The sequence below is a fragment of the Zootoca vivipara genome, chromosome 1 (genome assembly GCF_963506605.1).
Source record: "Zootoca vivipara chromosome 1, rZooViv1.1, whole genome shotgun sequence".
In the NCBI taxonomy this organism is placed as follows: Eukaryota; Metazoa; Chordata; class Lepidosauria; order Squamata; family Lacertidae; genus Zootoca; species Zootoca vivipara.
Genome location: NC_083276.1, coordinates 5,125,606 through 5,143,980, shown reverse-complemented (window position 1 = coordinate 5,143,980; position 18,375 = coordinate 5,125,606). Strand labels below are relative to the sequence as shown.

General features: G+C 46.4%; 1 protein-coding gene across 1 annotated transcript in view; it reads left to right on the top strand.

Annotated features, from left to right (window-relative positions):
• The window catches only part of GCH1 (GTP cyclohydrolase 1), a 42,737-nt gene that overhangs the window by 13,250 nt on the left and 11,112 nt on the right, over positions 1-18,375 (top strand). The window contains exons 3-5 of the mRNA XM_060270910.1: positions 6,701-6,756; positions 15,433-15,464; positions 16,791-16,875. Of these exons, the coding sequence (XP_060126893.1) occupies positions 6,701-6,756; positions 15,433-15,464; positions 16,791-16,875 (173 nt within the window). The remainder of the gene's footprint in view (positions 1-6,700; positions 6,757-15,432; positions 15,465-16,790; positions 16,876-18,375) is intronic.

Here is an 18,375-nt window from a genome sequence, read left to right as displayed (position 1 = left end):
GGCGGAGCGCGAGTTCACCATTCCCGCCGCGCCGCGCCGTACCCTCCCTCCAGCTCCCCGGCGCGCCCTCAGGCAAGGCCAAGCACGGCGGGGAACCAGGGAGCGCGGCGCGGTTGGCGGGAACGCCGAACACGCGCTCCGCTGGGCTGGGCTCCGCCTCCGCCCACCAGCCCTGCTTCTAGGGAGGGGCACAGCCCGGCGGAGCGCGAGTTCGCCGTTCCCGCCCACTTTGTGGCCCCTCCCCTTCCGTGCCTTGGCCCCTCCCCTTGCCCCCCCCTAGTTTTGATCCTGGGTACGCCCATGCCCAGGGGTCATCTAGTCCAACCCGCTGTAATGCAGGGATCTCAGTGTCTGAACAAAAATGTTTTAAGCGGGCTCCTGCTTGATGCCCGTTTGTTGTGGGTTTAGCTGTGTGAGGATTGTCTCATTGATCTTTTTGATTGATTTTCATGTAAATCCCACCTTTTCCCTCCCAGGAGCTCATGGAAACATACACGGTTCTCCCTCTCCCCATTCAATCCACACAACAACCCTGTGAGGTAGGCCAGGCTGAGAGGAGGCAGTGACAGGCCCAAAGTCGCACCTAGCGAGCTTCATGGCCGAGTGGGGGGATTTGAACCCTGGTCTCTCCCAGGTTCCAGTCCGAAACGCTTAACCCAGCGTTTCCCAAACTTGGGAAGTCTCCAGCTGGTTTGGACTAAAACTCCCATCATTCCTAGCTAGCAGGACCAGTGGTCAGGGATGATGGGGATTGTAGTCCAAAAAAAACTGGAGAAACAGCTTGGGAAACCCTACTCTAACCACTACATTACAACATAGGGCTGTCTTTCTAGTCCTCATGGAACAGGATACTTGGGTAGTGTTTGGTATTATGCGAGAAGCAAAGTGTTGACCTTAGCCACATGGGCTGCATTGCATGTTAGTTTCACCTGCGGCTCTGTTTCACCTGCTGCTGAATTTTCTGCCCAGAATTGCCACCTGGAACCAAGCGAATGTCGGTGCAGAGCTCAGCACTGATCCAGCCGGCAACTGGTTTCTGGAGGCGGGTGGTGGTGGGGGGGTGGGCTCAGTGTCAGCAGACAGCTTTTCCAGTGCTGGATTCAGAAACCCAAACTTAGGAGCCAAGGAAACCCGAATTGCGTAAAAGAGGATAAATGGCACAAGTTGAAATTGCGTCTCTTTGGTCACTTAGTACAATTTGCTTTGCCTCAAAGTGAGTTTTGCAAAGCGAGTGGGTGCTGGTAAACAGAGGAGGTCTCAAACGAGCTGTTTCCAGGATGTGAAAGCGTAACTCGCTTGTTGCGCTTTCAAGATCCATGTTTTTCGAGAACGGCTGGTGTGTGTGTGTGTGTGGAGAGAGAGAGAGAGAGAGAGTCTCTCTCTGATGTCTCCCTGTAAATCCTACCAATGCAGTTTCTGGAGACCTTTCCTTGCCGAAGTCTTTGCCGACTTCCCTCTGGAAAGGTCGCCCCCCTCTCTTCACGCTGGTCTTTGCCTCCTTCATCATAGCTTCTGACATTTCATTTCAAAGCCCTTTGTACCAGCAGCCTTCCTCGAGGGCAGATGTCTGTGCATTAAACCTGATTGCCCTGGACATAAGCTCTGATCTCTTCCAGGTCACACGAACCGTCAGTTAAAAAGGCATCATCGCAGGAGCACAGAACCTGCTGTGAGCAATAAACTTCTGCTTACTTTTCATATTTTTTAACAAAGAGGAGCTTTCCCCCCCAAAACAATAAGGAAACAGCTGGGGGAGCAAAAAAGACTCTTCCCCCATTGCTGTGGGAGGAGAAAATACAGGCAGAGAGGAAGCAGGATAGTGCCCCAAATCTCTGGCAAGGCTTTGCACCTTCTTGCATGATTATGGTTTAATTGCTGTTTATCAGCTCCATCTGGTACGCAGGCTGAGACCCTACCTGCCTGCAGACTGTCTCGCCAGAGTGGTGCATGCTCTAGTTATCTCCCGCTTGGACTACTGCAATGCGCTCTACGTGGGGCTACCTTTGAAGGTGACTCGGAAACTACAACTAATCCAGAATGCGGCAGCCAGACTGGTGACTGGGAGCAGCTGTCCGGACCACATAACGCCGGTCCTGAAAGACCTACATTGGCTCCCAGTACGTTTCTGAGCACAATTCAAAGTGTTGGTGCTGACCTTAAAAGCCCTAAGCGGCCTCGGCCCAGTATACCTGAAGGAGCATCTCCACCCCCATTGTTCAGCCCGGACACTGAGATCCAGCACCGAGGGCTTCTGGCGTTTCCCTCACTGAAGTTACAGGGAACCAGGCAGAGGGCCTTCTCGGTGGTGGCACCCGCCCTGTGGAAAGCCCTCCCATCAGATGTCAAGGAAATAAACAGCTATCTGACTTTTAGAAGACATCTGAAGGCAGCCCTGTTTAGGGAAGTTTTAAATGTTTGATGTTTTATTGTGCTTTTAATATTCTGTTGGGAGCCGCCCAGAGTGGATCAAAATAAATTATTATTATTATTACTACTACTACTATTATTTACACAACATGCTCAGTGTGCATTGTAGGCAATAAGCGGGGCAGGTCCATGCCTCAACGAACTTAACAATCAAAAATGAAACACTCTGGAAACGAGGCAGAGATAAACAGGGAATCAACATGCAAAGTGACTTTTTTTTTTTTTTAGAAGATCACTTTTGTGCATAGGCTTAGTTATGGTCAGGCCTGAGAAACGAGGGTGGGGGGGGGGGCTGTATCTGGCCCCATCTGCATTACACATTCGAAGCAGTTTAGTGCCACTTTAAACAGTCGTGGCTTCCCCCAAAGTCTGAAACTCCAGAGAGCTGCTGCCAGTCAGTGCAGACAATACTGAGGAAGATGGGCCAGTGGTCTGACTCTGTCTAAGGCAGTTTCTTGCATTGCTCAGGCTAAATATTATTGTGTTTTAATATTTCTGTTGCAAGCCGCCCAGAGTGGCTGGGGAGATCCAGCCAGATGGGCGGGGTATCTATATATATAAAGTGTGTGACCCTGGGGTACTGCGCATGTGCCCCAGGGACACACGGATTGGACGCAGAGACTGGACGCACACGCACACGCGCTCTCCCCCCCACCTACCGTTTCCCTGCGGCTGCCGTTGGCGGCGGCGGCGGGGGGGGGGGGAGAGCTTGCACGTGTGTGCGTCCAGCAAGGACAGGTCCCAGCAGCGGCGGACCAAGATGGCGGCATCGGGCTCCGGGGCCTTCCTCAAGCCCCTCAGGTGTGGGGATCCAAGGAAGGAAAGGCGGCCTCCCGTCCACTCCAGGCCCTTCCCTGAGCGCTACCCAGCCGGCGGGAGTCCGAGGCGAGGCAGCCTCCGTTTCTTCTCCCCGCACCTGGGCAGGGGACGGGCCAGCCGGTCGCCCCCGCCAAAGACTCCCAGTCCTCCGGCTCCTGCTGCTGCAGCTCCGGCGGCCAGGCTTTCCCCCGTCGTCGTCGTCGTAGGCGAAGCCTGCGCCGAAGCACACCATGGCTGAGGGAGGCGGCTAGGTTCCAGGCGCCGGACTCCGCCTCCCCTCGCGCCTTCCCCTCACGCGCTTTCCCTCCGTGAGGGGCCTGCCCTTCAAGGCCAGGCGCTGCTTGCCGTGCCCGCCCCCTGTGCCTCTGGGCGTGAGCAGAGGGCTGTCCCTCTCTCCTCCGCCGAAGCGGAGGGCGAAGGGCGGGCTGCCAGGCGCCCACAAAGGCAGGTTTAGGTGAGACCGTGTGTGTGTGAGGGGACGGCGGCAGGAGGGCTTGGCCGGCGCTGGGGGAAGGAAGGGGGGAAACCTTTGTGTAGTGAGGGGAAGAATAGGGGGCTCTCTCCTTCGCCACCCTCCCCTCGAATCAGCCCCCTCTTCCCTTTGTCTCGCCTCCCTACCCCCTTTTCCCAGCGGCGGGAGCGGTGCTCGCTCCGGAACTCATTGTCGGGCAGCAACGCCTCTGAGTGTGTGCAGAGTGCCCACACTTTTCTAGCGCCCGTTTTCTAAACGGGCTGAATGACACTAGTAAATAATAAATTTATTATTATTATTATTATTATTATTATTATTATTATTATGACAGCCAGGATGACATCAGTGGCAACCACGATTGTGGATTTCTTTCTGGGGCCTGGCAAGCAGCTGACGTCTGCTCTAGAGAAGAAGAGGTTTTTTTTGGGGGGGGGGTATTTTCTTTCTGCTCTCCAACCTCCAAACTTGGGCCCTGATGCTTGTTCTTTCCTCCTTTCTTCCCTCATAAAACAATGGCACTGTGGCGCCCGTAAGATTATTCTCTCTCCAGAGAAAGTACATTCTGTGGCTTTCCTAATTGTTATTGTTATTTTTCCTTTCTAAGTAGTTCCAGCTAATTTGGCAGGGGACAATTTGTCCCTTCTTGCAGCTCCATGTTCAGTGGGGCTTTTCCCGATGCTTTGATCACGCAGACACAACCACTGTCTGTTTCCCCCCCCCACTTGGAGGGCAGTGTGCTTCTGGGTACCAGTTGCTGGGAGCCATCGCAAGTAGAGGGGACCGTCTTTTGAACTCGGGTCCTGCTTTGGGGCTCCCCGTCGGGGCATCTGGCTGGCCACTGAGAGAAAAGAACCCTGAATTAGATGTCCTTTGGGCCTGATCCAGCAGCCCAACTCTTCTTACATTCATTAAAGAAGCCTTCGCCTTTACATTTGGAAATAAAATATCATTAATAATAATCTAATTTAATAGCTCTTCTCTCTATCTAGGAAACATAGGGGAAACGATTTATGTAATGGCGAAACTTGCCGGAAGCATAAGAAATCAAGATAACAAACTTTTTTAAATAAAAGAATGGAAATGGTTTCTTGAATATTTGCAGATAAATTGTGAACATATGAAACATTAGCAGGATTAATGTCATAACCTGCAGTTTTATAAGAGTATATATTTACAGTAGGTATATAAACGAGCAAGTTAAATGAACTTGAGTATGCAGAAGACATAAACAAATTAATTTAAGGAGCCACAGGAAGAGGGGGAAGGAAGTCAAAATTTGGAAATGTTAAATTGATTGTAAAACTAATGAAATGTGTAAAGTTGAAAAATATAAATAAAAAACTTAAAAAATAGAAAGAAATGATTTATGTAGTTCTGAGTAGGTATGAGATTTACAGAGATTTTTTTTTAAAATCATTTTTTTAAAAAGTTTTTCTTGCATAACATTTACAGAGAATCTACACACCTTTGGGGTGGGGGAAAAAAGGTATCTGCAATTCTTTGCGGGAAGCTGTGATTGTTCAGTATAAGCACAGAAAGGCATAGAACTTTCTGTGAGCAATAACCTTCTGCCTTATTCCCCCCTTTTTAAAAAAAAAAGAGAGAGAGAGAGAAGTTTTTTCCAAAGGCCGCAAAAGTTCTGGAGGCTGGGACTATCCATGGCTATGAACCTCCAGAACTGGAAGAAGCAATGATTCTGAATACCAGTTTCTGCAAATCACAGGAGGGCGGAGAGGGCTCTTGTGCTCGGATCCTGCTTGTAGGTATCACACTGTTGGCCACTGTGAGAACAGGATGCTAGACTAGGTGGACTGTTGGTCTGATCCAGCACTCTCTTATGTTCTTGTGACCCATTGAAGTCCTCAGCTGTTTAAAAACCAGCTCCGTGCAGCAGCGTGTCAAACGGATTTGTGTCGCCGTTCTTAGACCTCCCAAGCAATCTTCTCGGCTCTTTTGGAAGCCTACTTTGAATGGTTCAATTCAATTCAATAACCTTTATTAGGCATAACAGACCAATACTTTTTGAAAGTATTCTATATAAAATATTTAAAATATGGACTCAAAAAATAAGACTTGTATTAATTAAATCATTAACTCTAGAATTCAATACTAATCCATAGAAATAGATTAAAACTTCTCATAATAAACAATTTATATAAATGATATAACCATAGCTGCCAAGTCTCCCATTTTCCCTGGGAAATCCCCGTTTTTCCAGCTGTTCCTAGCTGAAAAAACAGATTTTTTTGTTTCCCCCCGGTTTATTCTGGCGCGGCGGCCATTTTGGAACTGGGCAAAGCAGCATCAAAAGTCACTTCTGAACATGCTCCGCCCAGTTCCCAAATGGCGGCAGCGCTACTTCCGGTCTGCTATTTCCGGCCCGGTCCCTTATTTCTCTGACAGCAACTTGGCAGGTATGGATATAACAGTTTTATAATGCCGCATTACTATTTAACTAAGATCCCTAATCCTCTTTATGATAGCTTAATCTTTCTATATGGACTGAACTTAAAAATTCGGCTGCAATGGAAGTAATTTTATCATTACTATCCGATAACAATGTTTGAATAGGTGGAAGCATAAGCCTTTCCCTTTGTAGGGCATCCAATAATTGACTTCTAGCGTTAGTGCCAAAGTTGCAAGAGAAGAAGAAAATATGTCCCAATGTATCCAATTCCTCCTTACTGCATTCACAAATAATGGTTTCTGATTGCCGCTTCCCTTCTTTACAGGAAGCAGAGACAAACTGGAAGTGAGTTCACCGAGCATGTTGACTTTTCTGGTCCTTCTCAGCCTCTTAAGGCAACTTGCATGACCATTATTGCCTCTTCCCTGCACAGGCTCAAAAGCGCACTCCTGGGTCATGCTTGATCCGGCATGGATGCACATGCATGAACCCCCCAGGTCTTGCCCGACAGCCGCGCACCTTTGTGATCTCTTTCATGACTTTCCTCCCCCCTCCTTCCCCCCTCCCTCTCTTAGGTGCACATAGGCTACCTCCCTAACAAACAGGTGCTTGGACTCAGCAAGCTGGCAAGGTAAGAACTTCCAGGTAATTAAAGTAATGCTGTTTGCTAAAGTGGATTCCCTTGAGCTTGAGCTGCATAATCGGACCCTTTTCTAAATGCCAGGAAGCTGTGCTGTTGTGTGTTGGCCTCCTAGTCTGGGGCGAGACTCACTTGCAGGATGACAGACAGGTGCCCTGACAGACCGATTGTCTTAGCGTTACATTGAATTCCTCCATGCGCAATTTTGATAGGTGCACGTTGGCCAACATTTCAGCCTTTTTGCCACTTTGTTAATGCCTTGCTTGCCCAGGCATTGTGTTTTAGTTGAAACTGCTTTCAGGGCTCCTTGGTTTAATGTCCTTTCTTTGCCTTCCATCTTTTTGCTGTTGGTCGTTCCATAATCCTAAATTGTGTGGATAGTTTTATTTTTGTGAATTGGCCCTGGAATTTCCCGATACAAATTCAATGATTAAAAAATGATTTGAAATAGCAAAGCACATGCTAACGTCTTTAAACAGTAAACCCTCCATTCACAATTTGGACTGATATGGAGCTCAGCTACATTAGTAAAAATATATATGACGTTTTGAATTCATTATAAACATGCAACACCAGATGGCACCAGAGAGCAAAACAAATTTGATGTGGTTTTTACATAGTGTTTTTTTCCTATTGTTATAACGATTTAATTTCTGACTTATTTATAGCGTTTCCCCCCCTGTGTGTAGATCCACCTGTGGTCTGTACTGCTTATGTTGATTCTCCTGCTTTAATCAGCAACTCAATTAAATCTGACCTTCCACATTTCTTTACAGCCACTGTTTGCTTGCGTGATTTGATTTCTATACCACCCAATATATTAGAAATGTCTCTAAGCAGTGTACAAAAAAACCGAAGCAGCGACAAGCAACTCAGGTTTTTTTGCTTACAAAAACACACATGTAAATATAAAACTGTAACATAATACAAAGTTACTAATATGTGAAAATCAAGATCAATTCATTTTCCTTCTCACCCACCCTCTGGGTTCTCACTGAGGGTCCAAACAGCCTCTCAGCTCGCCCACAAAAATCTCACCATGAGAAAAGTTCCTGGAAACAGTGGACGTATCACCCCAGACTTGCTTTTTATGGGCAGGCCATAAAAGGTAGATGGTTCTTACTGCCCATAGCTGCCATTCAGCACAATCCCCACACCCAATTCCAGTTGCAGCAGAGTGCGAGAGGGGCCGTTATGCTATTGGCCTGGTTGTGGGTTCCCCAAAGGTAAATGCAAGTGGCGCTGTGGTCTAAACCACTCAACCTCTTGGGCTTGCCGATCAGAATCCCTACGACAGAGGTGGTTGAATTTTAACAAGGAGAAATGTAAGGTACTACACTTGGGCAAAAAAAATGAAAGGCACAAATACAGGATGGGTGACACCTGGCTTGAGAGCAGTGCATGTGAAAAGGATCTAGGAGTCTTGGTAGACCACAAACTTGACATGAGTCAACAGTGTGATGCAGCAGCTAAAAAAGCCAATGCAATTCTGGGCTGCATCAATAGGAGTATAGCATCTAGATCAAGGGAAGTAATAGTACCACTGTATTCTGCTCTGGTCAGACCTCACCTGGAGTACTGTGTCCAGTTCTGGGCACCACAGTTCAAGAAGGATACTGACAAGCTGGAATGTGTCTAGAAGAGGGCAACCAAAATGGTCAAAGGCCTGGAAACGATGCCTTATGAGGAACGGCTTAGGGAGCTGGGTATGTTTAGCCTGGAGAAGAGAAGGTTAAGGGGTGATATGATAGCCATGTTCAAATATATGAAAGGATGTCATATGGAGGAGGGAGAAAGATTGTTTTCTGCTGCTCCAGAGAAGCGGACACGGAGCAATGGATTCAAACTTCAAGAAAGAAGATTCCACCTAAACATTAGGAAGAACTTCCTGACAGTAAGAGCTGTTTGGCAGTGGAATTTGCTACCAAGTATTGTGGTGGAGTCTCCTTCTTTGGAGGTCTTTAAGCAGAGGCTTGACAGGCATATGCCAAGAATGCTTTGATGGTGTTTCCTGCTTGGCAGGGGGTTGGACTGGATGGCCCTTGTGGTCTCTTCCAACTCTATGATTCTATGGTTCGAATCCCTGCGACGGAGTGAGCTCCCATTGCTCTGTCCCAGCTCCTGCCAACCTGCTTGGCAGGGGGTCAGACTGGATGGCCCTTGTGGTCTCTTCCAACTCTATGCTTCTAGCAGTTCGAAAGCATACCAATGCAGGTAGATAAATAGGTACTGCTGTGGTGGGAAGGTAAACAGAATTCCCATGCGCTCTGGCTTCTGTCACAGTGTCCCATTGCACCAGAAGCGGCGTAGTCCTGCTGGCCACGTGGCCCGGGATGCTGTCTGTGGACAAACGCCAGCTCCCTTGGCCTGAAAGTGAGATGAGCGCCGTAACCCCATAGTCGCCTTTGACTGGACTTAACCGTCCAGGGGTCCTTTACCTTTACCTTTACCCCCCGAAGCATCCGATTGGCCATGTTGGAGCATCACAAGAGACCTGCTGGATCAGGCCAGCATCCTGTTCTCACAAGAGCTAGCCAGATGCCTGTGGGGAAACCTACAAGCAGGATCTGACCACAAGAAACCCTCCTGTGGTTTCCAGCAACCTGTATTCAGAAGCATTTCTGCCTCTGCCCATGGAGGGAGAGCAGAGCCCTTGATCGCTCCATGAAACAGGATGCAGGTCTGCTCTTTGATTCCTCAAACCTTGTGGCAGCATCTCGCCTCTTACTAGCCTCAATTTCTTTATTGTTTTAGCTTGCTACTGACATCAGTGGGGACTTTCTGGCCTTGTGGCATTTGGTGACTCACTTGCCTCTCAGCTCTCGGCTTCCTGGGCACAGGGGCTCCGGAGGGCAGCCTGCATAATTGCTGGCTTTTGTCTGTCTCTGGGCGAGCAAGTGCTAAAATTACCCTCCAGCGTCTCGCCCGCCTTGCGGCACTTGCCTTCATCCTCAAGTGTAGGGGGGGGATTCACTTCAGATGCATTTATCGGCCCCCTGCTCCTGGCCAATCGATGGGTTTGCATCACTCCACACAATTATCCCCAAATTGCCCAAGCACAGAAAGGACTTTTTGGCGAGAATGGCCTCTCGCGTCTGATGCTAATAACGGCACTGAAAACATGTCATTTCCTGCACGTCTCCCAGCACTCAATAAATCACTAAACAATGTTCACTCGCTGGATTCCTGGCCGGTGTCAAAGATGTTGTGACATGACTGAGCTTCAGGGCCAGAGTTTAAATCTTCCTCCGGCCATTTACTCACTGGGTGGCCTTCGGGAAACAGCTACAGTATGCCGTTCCCCAAATCTGTAATATGTGGAGGAAACAACCCACACACAACAGCCCTGTGAGGTATGTCAGAGCTTAGAGCAGTGGTTTTCTTTTCTTTTTTTAAATTTAAAAAGTTCTTTATTTCAGTTATTAAAACATTACATATCATAAGACAACATTCAAAAGAAAAATAACATACAATGATCTAGAAATGAAAAAAGTCATAAAAAGAAACCATAACTTACTCCCATAGTACATAAACACAGCATAACATAGAATAACATAACTCAAATATAACTCAGGTATAACTCAAATATTTTCAAATACCGTAGCCCAAAAAGAAAATTGTGGACTTAAATTATGAGAACAAAGAAAGGAAAAGAAAGAGGTGGGGGGGGGGAGAAAAAAAAGAGAGAAAAGGAAAAAGAAAGGAAAACACAGGATAGAGAAGAGTTAAAATACAAAAGGTATAAAATACTTCCGGTTGATGACTAGTCGCTTGCTTTTCTTTACACGTTTAACCTGCTTCTCTTCTTCAGTTAATTTTTTAAGCCACCTGGTATAGGTGTGCCTTCATCTTTTATCTAATAAAATTCTCTCTTTATACATTCTTTAATTTAAGCGGATCACCAAGTTCGTTCTTATCCTTTTTTCAGTGGTTTTCAAAGCGTGTGGCATGCCACACTGGTATGGCAGGAGAGAATGATGGGCCGCTTCAAGCACAATCAAATACACATAAATACACATTTTAGTATGGTATCAAATTTATTTATTTGCAGACTATGGACAAATATCTTTTCAAAACAAAAGCAAGAGCATCAAGCGATACCGAGGGCAATCCTAGTTGCATTTTCCAATATACAGTGGAACCTCGGTTTATGAACACCTCGGTTTATGAATTTTCGGCCGCAGACCCATCTGGAACGGATTAATTCACTTTCCATTACTTTCAATGGGAAAGTTCGCTTCAGTTTATGAGCGCTTCAGTTTATGAACAGACTTCCGGAACCAATTACACCCATGCTTCGGGTTAAGTACGCTTCAGGTTGAGTACTCTGCGGACCCGTCTGGGACGAATTAATCAACTTTCCATTACTTTCAATGGGAAAGTTCACTTCAGTTTATGAACGGTTACTCCGCGGACCATCTGGAACGGATTAATTCACTTTCCATTACTTTCAATGGGAAAGTTCGCTTCAGTTTATGAACGCTTCAGTTTATGAACAGACTTCCGGAACCAATTGTGTTCATAAACCGAGGTTCCACTGTACAGTATTTCTATTTTAAAATTGGTGTAGTGCAAACAAATTTTTATTCTCAAAGTGTGGCCCAGAGAAAAAAGTTTGGGAAACACTGGCTCAGAGGAACTGACCTGAATACTCTCAATGCTTTGTGGCTTGGCAGGGACTTGAACCCAGGTGTCCCCATATTATTATTATTATTATTATTATTATTATTATTATTATTATTATTAATTTTTAAAATCTTTATTATACATAAACTTAAACAATACACACCATACTGTACATACATGCCTGCAAAACATACATTACCTATATACAAACCCAACATAGTGTTTGACTTCCAACTCTTCTCATTGTGCTATTTTACAATTTATTAATCTGTACGCATTTCATTTTTATTATTCTGTTTTCCCAGTTCTTTTTCTAGACGAGTTTTGCTATACATTTTCTAGATTCATTCTATGTCTGTCAGGAGATCCACCTTATCCATATAATTTTTAAGATGTTCTTTTAAAAAATCATCCATTCCTTATCAACTTTTTGCATAGTGTTTCCTCTTACTCTCCCTGTTAACTTTGCAATACAGTATGTAAATATTCAATCATTTTCGCTGACCAGTTGATTAGCTGGTTATTTTAACTCGGATACCCTCTCCATCCGCTATGCTGGCACAGAGGATTTAGGAGACTTCTGGGGACGCAGAAAGCTGGCTTATACCGAGTACCCTAGCTCAGTGCTGCTTACACTGACTGGCAGCTGCTCCCTAGAGATTCAGAGATTTCCCCATCCCTACTGGAGGCCTCCGCACCCCTGGTGTGCACAGAAGCATCACATACAGACCGGGCCTCTGAATCTTGGTTGCTGGGAACCAGAGCAGAGAGAGGGGGCTATTGCCTTCCGGTGGGCTTCCTGGATGCATCTATTGGGGTCCTCCTGGAGAGGGAATGATGGACGGCATGTGCTTCTCGATCTGATCCAGCAGGCCTCTTCTTCTGATTCTCTGCTCATTCACGCAGAGCATTGATATCAACTATTCCTCAGTGGGCACGTGAATGGCAGGTGCCAGGCTCTGTGATGCGGCCGGGCGTTTGTGCCGACAGCTGCCCTCTGGGGGTTTCTCCTTTTCCTTGGAAACTGAACTGCATTAATTCGTAGATGGATTGAAAGGCCTCGTGCGCCACAGCCACCCACCCACTGCCGTTCCCTTCGTACGCATGCAACACATCCCGTTCACAACTCGGTCTCGCTATTGAGAGCTCCTTCTTTCCTTTTGATCTGCCGGCAACTCCGTCTGATTCCTGGCCATTTAAAAAACACACACACAAACAACTTCTGAGCAATTAGAATACCCCCGTCTTCACCAACCTGGTGCCCTGCGCTACAACTCCCATCTGCCCCAGCCAGCAGGGCTGTATGATGCTGAGGCTGATGGGAGTTGTAGTTCTGTAGGGTGCCAAAGGCTGGAATACTGCATGGTGCCTCGGGAGTGCAAGCAATGCTTAGGAACGCTTTGTTTTGACATAGCGTTGTGTGAACCCCAATCTCTGAGTGGCGGGAGACTCTTGGGGTCCTGGCACTTATCCATCTTTTGCTTTCCTTGGAATGAAGGTCAATGGAGACTGAAGTGTCTTTAGGATAGAATAGAATAGAATAATTTATTATTGGCAAAGTACATTTTCCAACATCCTTGGAATTTGTTTCGGCTACATTGCAATGTAAACATACACACACTGTTCCACTCACAATACAAATAAGCAAAGAAACCCACCCATAATTGACCTCCCCTTCAGCTACCGTGCTTCTCCGAAAATAAGCCATACCCCGAAAATAAGCCATACCCTGAAAATAAGCCATAGTAATAGGCAGTTTAACCTTGTAGGTTAAACTGTACCATACTTAAAAAACAAAAAAGACATCCCCTGAAAATAAGACACCGTTTGTTTGTTTTTTGAGGAAAAGTAAATATAAGATGGTGTCTTATTTTTGGAGAAACACGGGACACATCTCCAAATTTAACAATTTAATGGCACAAGGGGAAAAACTGTTCCTGTGCCTTTCTGATTTTGTATATGAAGACCTGTAGCGACGTCCAGATGGGAGTAAATCTAGCAGATATATGGCTTTATTTAAACATCTATGTAACCTAAGCATAAGGTGGAAGGGTTCATGGCATTAGCATGCCAAGAGATCTTGGAATCGTAGAATCTTTGAGTTGGAAGGGACCCAGGGGTCATCTAGTCTAACCCCCTGCATTAAAGGAATCTCAGCTAAAGCATCCATGACAGATGGCCATCCAACCTCTGTTTAAAAGCCTCCGAGGAAGGAGAATCCACCACCTCTCGTGGGAGTCTGTTCCACTGCTGAACTGCTCTTACTGCCAGAAAGTTTTTCCGAATCTTTAGTTGGAATCTTCTTTCTTGTAACTTGAAGCCATGGGTTCGAGTCCTACCCTCCAGAACAGGAGAAAACAAGCTTGCTCCATCTTGCCTCCCCATTAGGTTTCCAGGGGAGCCTCAAGGCACAGTTTGAGTTCAGCACAGATCAAGATACAGTACATCTCTGTTGTTCCAGCTTCCAGCATCCCTCCCCATTTCCCCTCACACACAGCTGTCCTCTTCTGCCTATTTTTCTTAATCTCTGCCAGGTGAGGTGGGAAAAGTCTCACCCATTTGTCTCCATGGCAACAAAGCAACCTCTTTGGATATGTAAATGGAAGTCCTTAACTGGCCAGCTAAGGCCATTGCCTTAACAAAGGAAGTGGTTGGGTCAGTTCAGCAGTGTTCATAGAATTGTAGAGTTGGAAGGGGTCCTGAGGGTCATCTAGTCCAACCCCCTGCAATACAGGAATCTCAGCCTCACAGAAACAGGAACCTGCAACAATACAGTGAAGCTAGTATTCTTGCAGTCAGTAGCTATGGAGGTTTCCAAGATTGCAGCCTGCTGACCTTGGAGCATTGGGGGCTGATTTGGGGACGCAGCAAATTTGAGAAGTCCATGATTTTGTTTTGCTACTTCATTTGTAAGTGCTGCAACTGATTATCCAAAGCTGGCTTTTGCTTCAGGTAACTTTGCACACAAAAAGCCACACCTTCTCTTTGTCCTATTTTATTTAAAGCTGCTTGTTGGCTCCAAATCAGGTTTGTCAACAGGAGAAGAATAATCTCTCCTAATAGGATTTCTCGGACTAATGTGTCGGGTTAGTATACTTGGGGGCATGACCCTGGAACAGTAAACAATCACTTTTTTTAAAAAACTGCATTTTCATGCAGATTAAATTTTGGAGCTGTAATTGGATCAATGCACAGTTCCCTAAATGCTTTGCCTGGCATTCTCATTGAAGTGCCTGGGACAGATCTTTTCTGGCAGGGAAAACTGCATCGGGGTGATCTCTGTCTCTCTGTTTGTGCTGTTTCTCAACACCGAGCAACTAGACCCAGGTTGCACCCAGGTGGTACAAGAAGGATTCAGCCTGGAGTTGAAAGCAGAACCTTCTGCTCCCCCCTCCAAAACTGATTGGTCAGGTGGGACCCCCGTCTAAATACGCTGTTTTGAGAACTGGAAGCTAAAAGGTGTCTCGGGAGACACGTATGTCTGGATTGACAAGCAGGTCAGAAGAGACTGCTCCAGTAACTTTTTGACCCTGCCAGTTAGTATGCTCTGCCCCTGCCCACCTCCGAGCTCCAGACACTTTGCAATCCCTTTGCATGATCCAGGTTGGTGGGTCTGTCTCTACCCAACCCAAGCTAAGAATGTTTGAAGTCCTGCTCATTTTGATGGGAGCGACCAAAAGTGTGCACATAATTCTCCTAAGGTGCCTTGAAAGAGATTAGCATGGGAGGGAGTTTCTCAGTCCTGGAAATTCACCTGTTCTGGTCTACTATCTTGATTTCTTGGGATAGTTTACAGGTGGGACCATAACAGGAAATTTGTGTGATTGATGATTGGGGGGGGGGATACAAAAAACAGTGATAAAGTGTGTTTTGGGGAGGGCGTCCCGTTTGTTTTTATTGTTATCAATTAATTTCTATTCCGTCAATGCCCAAAACTTGCTTTTTTGTGTTCGTACGTTTGACATCTGCTTTCAAATCTACAATTTGAAAGTGCCGTTGTAACAGAACGCTGCCTTCTCTCCCCCCCCCTTTTTTAAAAAGGATTGTTGAAATCTACAGCAGAAGATTACAAGGTGAGTAATCCTTTGGGCTCTACCTAATGATATCTCTCTCTATAATAAAAATGAAACTGTGTCATCGCACAGCCCTGCCATTGGAGGATTGGAAATGCCTCATACTATACAACAAATACAAAACATTGCTTTGTCATCCCCCCCCCAACCTCCGAAGAGAACTCTAAATACGACTGTGCTCTAACTACATGAAAATGATCTACAGGTGGTATTTAACTCCGAGCAGACTTGCTAAAATGTGTAAGTCCGAATCAGATAAATGCTGGAGATGTAACAAAGGTTGAGGGTATGTTTTTTATCATACGTGGCGGACTTGTAAAAGGGTAAAAGAGTATTGGGAAACGATATATAATGAACTGGGGAAACAATGTTTAGAAGCACCTGTCCAAACAACCAGAGTCCTTTTTGTTGGGGATAATTCAGAGTGAAATTCCTAGGTGTCAAAAAAGACTATTTATATATGCTACTATGGTGGCCTGTGTTTTGTTAGCCCCCAAATGGAAAAGGAGCGAGGTCCCAACCAAAGAAGAATGGCGACTTAATCTGATGGAATATGCGCAGCTTGCAGATTTAACATACAGTATAGAATAATGTATGTTTAAAGAATGTACGTTTAAAGGAGACTTGGAAAATGTTTACTGAGTATACGGGTGAAAATTGTGTTCATTGAAAAACACTGGTAGCATTGAGATAAATTCAACACTGAAAGTAAGTTCTGATGGTTGTAACAATGGATTACTGAATGGTTTGGTTCATGAAAGAGAAGAAGGGAAGTCATTGATTTAAGGTTGTTTAAATAAACAACCCAGGGACCCAGGTGGCGCTGTGGGTTAATCCACAGAGTCTAGGGCTTGCTGATCAGAAGGTCGGCGGTTCGAATCCCTGTGACGGGGTGAGCTCCCGTTGCTTGGTCCCAGCTCCTGCCCACCTAGCAGTTCGAAAGCACATCAAAATGCAAGTAGATAAATAGGGACCGCTATAGCGGGAAGGTACATGGCGTTTCCATGCGCTGCTCTGGTTTGCCAGAAGCAGCTTTGTCATGCTGGCCACATGACCCGGAAGCTGTCTGCGGACAAACGCCGGCTCCCTCGGCATATAGAGCGAGATGAGCGCCGCAACCCCAGTCGGACACGACTGGACCTGATGGTCAAGGGGCCCTTTACCTTTAAATAAATATTTTGAAATGTAATCTCTACCACCTAGTGCTTTGAAGCATTGCTGCGCTCCCAAACAACCCTTTCCTAATGGATGTGACTTGCAGAGATGTCCTGTAAGAGTTACAGATCTCTCTCCCCCCCCCCGCCCTGTTTTCTTTCCTCGCTGCAGTTCAGGAGCGCCTTACGAAACAGATTGCCATCGCCATCACGGAAGCCTTGCAGCCCGCGGGTGTTGGGGTGGTGGTTGAAGCGACGTAAGCATGCGCAGAGCTCTGCTGAGTTTCCCAAGAGGGGAGAGGGCTCCTTCTCTCCTGGACGGCCAGTGGTTAAGTGGGATGGGTGGGAGGGGCATTGCTCAGTGGTTTAGCATCTGATTTGCATGCAGAAGGTTCCAGGTTCAATCCCAAAACCATCCCCAGGTGCAGCCGGGGGGGAGACTCCTGACTGAAACACCCACCCACCCCGAGAGCTGCTGCCAGTCAGTGCAGACAGTATTGAGGTAGATGGACCAGTGGTCCGACTCAGAATAAGGCAGATTTTTGTGTTTCTATGGCAGACTTTTTTTAAAATGAGAAAATATTGTCCCCAGTCAATGTCCACCAACCTTCTTGCCTTTAAAAGAGGGTAAGGCCCAGGGGTAGCATTATTACCTATCAGTTTACGACGGGGTGGAAGGTTCGCAGGTTAGGAAGGACTTGATCACAAATTTATTGACAGCTGCACGAATTATGATAGCTAAGAAGTGGAAGGGCCAAGCAGAATATGAAATTTAAGAATGGTATAAAGAGGTGTGGGATATAACTATTAACGATAAATTAACATGTGCCATTAAGGTAAGACGGGCAATACAGTGGTACCTCTACTTACAAATAACTCTACTTACGAATGTTTCTACTTACGAATGGAAATCCATCCGCCATCTTGGATGCGGTTTAGATAGGATTTTTTCTACTTACGAATTTTTAGATAGGGTTGCTTCTACTTACGAATTTTTCTCCCAATGCAATCCTATGGGATTTGACTTACATTTTTTTCCGACTTACGAATGTGTGTTCAAAACGCATTAAATTCGTTAGTAGAGGTACCACTGTATGCAGGAGAAATGATTTTGAGGAGATAGGGAGGGTGTTTGTAGAATTTGTACTGTTAAAACGGAAATGGGTCAAACCATTGCAAGAGGTGTTGAAATTTTGGGAGGTTGGATAGTCACAATGGAATGGTCTCGGTGGTGGGGTGCACATTTTTATTCTTATTTATGCATGATTATTACTTTCTCAAAAAGAGGAAAGGGGGAAAGGGAAGCTGCAGAAAGAATGCAGTTGGTCAAGGGAGCTGCGGAGTCAAAAAGGTGGGAAAACTCTGATCTATATGGTGGCTTTAAAAGAGGATTAGCAACTGTTATAGAGGAGAGGCGTATCAATGGCTACTAGGCACAATGTCTATGCTTTGCCTTCACAGCTGGAGACCTCAGAAGGGGAGAGTTGCTCTCCTGCTCGGATCCTGCACAAGGGTCAGGGCTGCCTTAAGCATATGTGGCACTGGGGTGCAAAGATCTACCCAGCGCGCCACCCCCCCGGTTGCCCAGTCCCAGGCGCTCAGGAGGGCAAAGTCGGCCGGCCTCCTCAGCGTCTCGCTGGCTCGGTCGCCCCCGAACTCGCGGCACAGAGCTGCCTGCAGCAGAAGAGCCTGCCGCGGCACTCCAACCGATGGGCGGGTTCTTCCCCAGACTCAACTCTCAGGCCCTGGACTCTTGG